The sequence below is a fragment of the Rosa rugosa genome, chromosome 2 (genome assembly GCF_958449725.1).
Source record: "Rosa rugosa chromosome 2, drRosRugo1.1, whole genome shotgun sequence".
Lineage (NCBI taxonomy): Eukaryota > Viridiplantae > Streptophyta > Magnoliopsida > Rosales > Rosaceae > Rosa > Rosa rugosa.
Genome location: NC_084821.1, coordinates 44,181,191 through 44,189,104, shown reverse-complemented (window position 1 = coordinate 44,189,104; position 7,914 = coordinate 44,181,191). Strand labels below are relative to the sequence as shown.

General features: G+C 41.4%; 1 protein-coding gene across 6 annotated transcripts; it reads right to left on the bottom strand.

Annotated features, from left to right (window-relative positions):
* Window positions 1-2,018: 2,018 nt before the first annotated feature.
* On the bottom strand, window positions 2,019-7,683 carry LOC133728913 (uncharacterized). 6 transcript variants are annotated; one of them, XM_062156361.1, is made up of 5 exons: window positions 6,959-7,683; window positions 6,647-6,844; window positions 5,747-6,019; window positions 5,173-5,208; window positions 2,019-4,545 (listed from the first exon to the last, which is right to left on the bottom strand). In XM_062156361.1, exons 2-5 carry the CDS (start codon window positions 6,680-6,682, stop codon window positions 4,525-4,527), a joined length of 366 nt encoding a protein of 121 aa, XP_062012345.1. In that variant the 5' UTR covers window positions 6,683-6,844; window positions 6,959-7,683; the 3' UTR covers window positions 2,019-4,524. The 6 variants fall into 6 exon arrangements, 2 of the variants coding, with proteins under 2 accessions (XP_062012345.1, XP_062012344.1); XM_062156360.1 differs by having other exon boundaries at window positions 2,019-4,489; XR_009856102.1 differs by having other exon boundaries at window positions 4,685-6,019; window positions 6,643-6,844.
* Between the last annotated feature and the right edge of the window lie 231 nt (window positions 7,684-7,914).

Here is a 7,914-nt window from a genome sequence, read left to right as displayed (position 1 = left end):
ATATGAGATGCATGTTACACATTGTGTGTATGCACGTATTATGTAATGTTGACATAGGACGTATAAGTCTAGAATGTATGCGGTTGCAAAAGTATAACGAAGTGCATATGATGCATAGATGTGTGATGAACGCGATGACACATACATAATGATATGTATATGTTGTATGCATATGATGCACATGTGTTGTATGCATATGATCGGGAATGTTGTTACTCGCCGAGTCCCCCAAGTTATGTAGTTAGTAAAATTGAAGTTTGGACTTGAGTTCGCTCATGTTGAGCGGGTGATAGGTTGTGTGAGTGTTGTCCTATGGTCTTATTAATGGGATGTAAAAAGAATTTGATTGTTGCGGTCAAAAATAGGTAAAAAATTCAATATTTCCATTAATAGACTATAACATGAAACTCACACGTATCGCTAAGGCACAAACGTGGAGATGCCCGAAAAGCATGAGCGTGAAGCTCAATGATAGTCCCGGTCGGGTACTACCTCCACTTGTGATAAGTGGTATGAATAAGTCCCCCAAGTGTAGAGAACACTCGAGAGGTGAGATGACTGAAAAGCAAGGGATTGGACCTTGGCTTACCCGTATTCAAATTGTTTTGTTCCGAAGCAAAGATATCCGAGGGGCGGTTCGTCCTATTCAGATATTCACGACCAAGAAGTACTGGATTCTCTTTCGGGTAGGCCCTGAAAGGAAAAGGAAGGGTACCTCGCTCGGGGCAAGGATTATAATGCAAGGGACTGAACCTTGGCTTATGTAAGGGAGCTACCCTTTAGTTTTCCCGTTGGGATACCTCGCTCGAGTAGAGGATTTTATGAGGGCCTGTAGGCCTCGTGTACAGCGACGTTGGTACCCGTTAGGGTATTGTATAGGCGTCGGCCTCCAGTACCCGTTGGAGGGCCCGGTCTCTGGTACCAGGTTGGGTAGTGAGAGGGCTTGGTGCCTCTGGTACCCGATGGGGCAGAGTGAGGGGTTTAGCATCGTGACCCAGTGGGATCACATGAGGGCTTGAGCCTCCTTGACCCGGTGGGATCGAATGAGGGCATGTAGGCCTCCTTTACCCGGTGGTCTGGCCCAGGTTAGAATGAGGGCTTTTACCTCGTGACCCTGTTGGGGTACCTCGCTCGGGGCGAGAATTTTAAATGCCGCATGTTACACTGATTTAGTGCCGCATGTATATATGTAGCAATTTTAATTGACAAACAATTAAATTAAGCATGACATTAATACATAGGCGTAATAGATATGATATCAAAATTATCAAGTGTTGTAGGCATGCTTAGATTATAGAAATCGTTATGTGAAGCATATAAAGCATTGCATTAGCTCAAATTGAAAGAGCGTGAGTGAGAACTTATCTGGAGACGTTCGAAATGATGTAAGTAGTGTAAAAATTGAGGTTGTCCATGCTTAGGACTCCATGTCGACTAGGGAGTACTCATAGTTTATTTAGCCTCGTTTATACAAGGGGGTGCCCGGTTGGGATGATTGTACCTCACCAAAAATAAATAGGTGATTAGCAGTTTGTTTATATTGTTTAATTGGTGAATTACATATAATTTGCTCGTGTACTGTCAACACGTAATGTGCGTGATATGCAAACATTAGTGTAGTCACATTCTGCATGTATTCATACCTCAAATGTCATGGGTAAAGGAAGCCACCGACATGAAAGCATGTTTGACATATCATGATAACGGTACATTTAGTTTTGGTATAGTAAACCATGGTTGATGTAATAAGAATGGGTGTATGTCACGTATTGGTGTGTAGTTATGTATGTAAAACAGAAACATAATTAAGTGGCATGATTAATGTGGGCCTGAGCTAGCAGTCATATTTAACCATACATGTTGTTGATATGTGGTACCGGTAGTATGCATGTGTAAAGTTGAGATATATAGTTGGCTTGTATGAATTAACATATATTTTTCTCAACTAATCTGACAACATACAATAACTTAGACTTGGCATGCATGTTATAGCAGCCCTTAAGCGTGTGCATGTGCACCACGTGGTGGTTTAGTTTAAAAATTTATGAAAGGTGGACATCCGATCCTCATGAGATAAGATACCTATGGCAGCTATATTTGAACACCGATACATGATTTTTGAAAACGTAGATCGATGTGTACAGAGCATGCAAAAATTGCAGAAAGAGCAGCAAACAGGCATATGAGTACTGATAACTTTGAGAAATGGTAAGAGTGTGAAGACTTAGCTTTGCTTGCTCGTAGGAGTATACTATCCGGAGCAATGCACAGTTCTGGGCTTCTGGCCACGCTCCAAGTAGAGTACCCGATCAAAGAAGAATCTGGGTTGAATAAATCGATCGGTACCCGGATGGTTGTTGCATCGGAGTTGGCGTGTCTTGTCGAAAACTGTTCAGGTGATCCCCGGTGGCCTGTGCTCTTCGGGTTGGTGGCCAAACAAGCGTCCCAGTTGCCCAGAGCAATTGTCTGGGTGTTTAAATTTTTTATTTTTTTGGGTAACGGTGTACATCACTGAGATACTTGGAGATTGACAAAGTTTTGCTGTAATATATCAAAGCTCTCTGGAATAGCCCTCGGTAGATGAGAGAGACGAGGCCTTCCTACTTGAGTGAGTGGGATCACCTCGCTTGACCAGGTTCTGGAAATTAATCGAGGTTGCGGGTACTATAAGGAGAAGACTTGTCGGCAAGCAATTGAGTCACAGAAGGCTGATGAAGTGTTGGTGAGAATCAGAGAGGTGCGTCAGTGATCGAGAGTTGTGATGAGTCATCAGGAGGAATGAGTTGTTGCTGCTGGCAGGATGAGCTTCCGGGTGATGAATTAAGTATCGGGTGAGTGAGGGGTTGATGCTACCACTGTTTTGTTGCCGAAAGGTGACCGAGCAGAGGTCTACCGGGATAGGGTGTTAGCGATCGGGTACGTTTGGAGAGGGTTTGCAGGTGAACACGGGATCCGGAACTGCTGGTGCCGGGAGCTCAAATGGCTTTTCTTCGGTGCTTGGAGAGAGCTTGAGCTAAGTTTCACAGCGGGGGCCGGAGTGTGGTGCCGGGAGGTGGGTCACCGGGGTGCTTGTGTTGAGCACGGTGGTGGGAGTGGTGGGCCATGGAAATGATCGAAGGTTGTCGACTGAAAAGGAAAAGATCTGGGATTCGATTTGTCTCACTCCCATTGCCTTTTCTTTTGTCCACGAACCCTGTATCATGAAATTTCAGATCATAGGAATCGACGGTAACGTGAGGTGGTGATGATAACCCGATGATGACATGTTACTGTTGTATGAGAGCAGGTTTAGACTTTGACCAAGTCATGCCTGCGGGATCTAGACTCAATCGGGCCCCGTTGGTTGCTGGATGGCGTTTGGCAAGGGCATAAGTGTGCATCAACGAGATTGCTTGGACTTATCCCTACTTCATGAGTATCACGGGCGGGGTGAGCAATATAGGCGGGATGAGCAACATGATTATTTGTCTGAGGCTCAAAGAAGAATTGATCATGCTGACTCATGAGTCCCGCTGGCTCATGGTACCCGGAGGAGAGGCTTGGGTGTAGAGTTGAGGGTGGGGTGTCCTTGTACCCGCTGACTTGTAGTACCCGCTGGCTCCTTGGAGGCTTGGGTGAGGAAGGTGAGGGGTGTCCTGCATGTATCCATGTACCCGGTGACTCGTAGTACCCATACATGACCCTTGCTCAAGGTGCGGGGTGTCTTGCGCGTACATGATTGGTGGTTCCCGTACATGACCCTTGCTCAAGGTCGGAGGTTCATACCCAAACTCCTAGGGACCCTCCTCTATGAAGCATGATGGGTATCATGGGCGAGATGAATATAAGCGGGAAGAGCAACATGACTTTTTGTATCGATTCCCACAGACGGCGCCAATGTTTCTGTGTGAGAATACGGGAACTAAGTATGGATCATGATGGAGAGAGATAGTGACACAAGCATGTATAGTAGTTCACCTTGCCTTTGAGGCAAGGCTAGGTCCACTTAGAGATTCCACTAAGAGTGAGGCCAAGGAGCCTGATGCTACACATCATAAACTCATGTATAGCAATGGTATTGTTGCTACATAAACTTGAGGTATAGCACAATACAACAAGCAATAACGACAACATCATAAACTCATGTATAGCAACAAAGCTTGAGGTTGTAACAATGGAAAAAGAAACAATAGAAGTATAGCACAATACAACAAGCGATAATGACAACATCAGGCATCCTAAACTCAATGTATCATTTTAATAATGACTTAGTTCTTGCAAGTTCACTCAGTCAAAACCATAAGTCATAACAGCAAATTGAGACCTAAAAAGTAAGGATTGAATTAGATCAAGGAACCTGATATAATGGTCTATATATCAGCACATGCATTCCCAAATCTGTCAGACAGTGTGTGTTCAGCTGGTTGCTCTATACATTGGAGGCATGTCCCTGCAAATCCAGTGCTCCACTGCCAATAAGCTTTTGCTCTTCCACTTCTCTAGCCCATCTCTGTGAAAAATAAAATACAAGTGGCCACTGAGTAATCAGTAGACATCCAACAGAACCTGTTCAAGCAAAGTTACGAAACACTGCACTTAGTATCTAAGTGAAATGAGAATGAAACTCTGGGAGGAGAAAGAAAACAAAGGTATGTTAAAAGTAATCCTGTTTTGAGAAGTAGACTTGTTAGCAAGTGATCTATACCTTGTTTCATCATTAGCTTGTTCTATTTGATCTAGTTTTCAATTGGACCGTCACCTATGCAAAAAATCACATGCTTGGAAAAGAAATATCTGATCTATAATTCATAATCTTGCACTATAATCTGAAACTTGAAAAAGATAAAGAGATAAAGTTTAAGATATGCATGAGGCATGTTTATAGGTTTATGAGCGTGTACACTGAAAAATAAAAGATAGAAAGATAAAATTATAGTAAGAATTGCAGAAATGGGTTCTGAAATTAGGCCCACATCATTATCAAAAATAACTTTCAGATGACTATTGACCACAAACTTCTTGCTGATTCATCAACGAAGTGCACAAATAGCATGATTTGTGCCAATAATGGAATTAAAAGTAAAAGCTGTAAAGTGGAAAGAGCGTAAGAACAGCTGAGATTAACCAACTGTAAACGGTAAAATAGAGGTTGAACTTCTTGACAAAAGTTAGCATAGTGTAGAGGAATTTTACCTGACTTGTATTAGGATGAACACTCCCTGGATCAAACTTAAAAGAAAAAGAACAAAAAAATCAGTTTTCCCTCGTCCATTAAGTAACCCCAAGCTAAATAAAGCAAATTTCCAAAACTAACCAGATGGTTACCCTCCAGTATATTTTCTAATCAAACCGACAATTCAGATATCAGTACCACCTCTTATTCATTCAATTCTTTTGAAACCCGAAATCCCAAGCTACAGGATAATAAGAACTACACATAGTCTAACAATAGGAATATGTGAAATAGGGATAGTCTGTATAATTGAGGGAAAGGGCACATGCTTAATTCAGTAGCAAGATCACTTTGGTTGCTGAGTCACAAGACTTCGTTGAAAAGTAACCGTAAATAAGTAGTATTAGAACATGTGTTGGATGAATGACTCAGTTTATGTCAGTTCAAAAACAAAATGTAACGCTAGAAGTTAAGCTAAAGAACAGTAAGAAGACAAAACATGCACCATAAAGATAAGAAATAATACATGGAGAATCAAAACAGATAGAAATAGAAAAAAGAAGTCTGATGCATAGTTCATGAAATGGTATTCACCTTTACTGTATACTCAGGATATTCACCAAGAGCCTTAAGCAAGCAAGGAGTACTGAGCTTAGCAATCCAACGGGCTGCAGCAACCATCCCACAGTGAGCATATCCTAGGACTAAGTTTCTTATTCCACCATCATCCAAAACTGAATGGTGGAAAGGGGCCACTGCACCAGTTGCGGCAGTCAGTGTATCTTTGATACTATGTGTACCACGTATGAACAGAAGAAAGTATTTTGAATCTTTATCACGTAGAATGGTGAACGCAGGCTTCAGAAGCTGCAACATTATGTTATTAATTAATAACACAATTAACAATCACTCACTAGTACAAAAGTAAATAAAAAACGGAAGTGCTTTATCACAAGGATCATAGAATTATTAGGAAGTTTATATGCAACTTTGTGCGTCTGCACCATACTTTTATTCTTTCCCAGTGATCCCCTTGACTCAATTGATTTTCATCTGGCATGAATGATGTTACAGAATATGGACTAACATTTTCTGCTATCAGTTTTTCCTTGTTATGAATACTACTTTCTGCTGCTATGGATTAATTCAAACGAAAGACGCAGGTTTGATACCTCATTCCAAAGGAAATTGAAAGAAACTTCACACCAATCTAAAATGTTATCCAGATAAGAAGCTATTTGGTCAAAAACTAGCTAGGTTCTGTAAGTGTTTCGTTATTATGTACTTTTATTTACCTCAACTAGAAAGACGTGTACTCAGAGAGTTTTTTCACATTACTTAAAAAGTTCAAGATGAACTTCAAATGTATATACGTGCAATAAACAATCATCAATAAACAATCATATCCATGCACATCATTTCAATTACTCAAAAGGACAATGTAAGCACATAACCAAATGCAGTTACATAGAACTAAGTTAAGAGCTTACAAACCGCAGCCTTGGGCTTCTGAAAAAGGACATCTTCCATAGAGAAACCGTCGGACTCTAAAAACACTAGAAACGGTTTCTTGGAAAACAGATAACAAAGCGTCAACAGCTTCAAGTAATAATTCAGTTCCTCAATAATCTTAGCGCCTTTGAGCTACACACTATCACTACCAGCATACACACTCGCCACTTGTAAATTCCCCTGCAGAGGTGAAGCAGTAAATACATAAACCATTACGCAAATTCTAAACCTTATAGCATAAAAAAATGTCGAATTTACAGCAAAAACTCCAAAATTTGAGGCCAATTGCTTTACCTGCCTACGCATGAGGTAGTTAATGCCGAAGGCCAAGTCGCCGATCGGCCATTTCCCTAGAGTCTCAGAGTAAGTGAAACGCAGCGTATCTGTCAAGGTTGATATTGACTCGATCCACGTGGCCGGCGCCTGAGCCGGTGGCCGAGAAAGCCTCCTCCTCGCCGATCTCGACTTGGAGAAATCTCTGCTTCGACGACGCTCTCAGGCCAAACATGTAGTACAGAATCACAGCAGCTCCGGCGGAGGTGGCCATTGTCCCCGCCGCCATCAGATTGAAGCTTCAAGATTCAGAGCTCAGAAAAACACAGCATTCACTTCACAAAAATCAAACCCTAACGAATTGAGCTCTCAAATTGAAATCCTTGCTGTAATTTACACGGAGCAAAATCGAATCAAGGTACTTTATGTTTTTGAACGTAGTGGTGTGGGGAATATGTGAATTTGAGGGAGAGCAGTTTCGTCACGCCGGGTGTTTTGTTTTGAAACTGAAGGAAACTGGGATTCAGAGAAATTAGGGTTTGGAGATGGGAATGGAGATAATCTTTGATTAGATTTATGTGAATTGAAAGGAAAAGGAAACTAAGCAAAAAGGGAAGACGAAGACGTCTGGATTTTTGGTAATTGGAGATTTCAAATTGATACAATTGGGGAAAGGCTGTTTGAGGAGATGGGTCTGAGCCTTTGAGGAGATGGGTCTGAGAAAAGAGCAAAAACCTCTATTTCAGTATTTCGTCCAAGTGCTGAAAATGACCCAATATTTCGTCTAAGATAGATCGAGATAGCTCTTTTTTCTTTTGTATTTATGAATCAGACAACAGAAACACAAGTTATGTTGTCTATTAGGTAAAAATTAAACTTAAATTGAGACTTCAAAGAGGGAAAGTTCCCGCTATATACTTTGATTGCATGTAGTGGGGTGCTAGGTTTAGTTATTACTCATTCACACAACACAAATA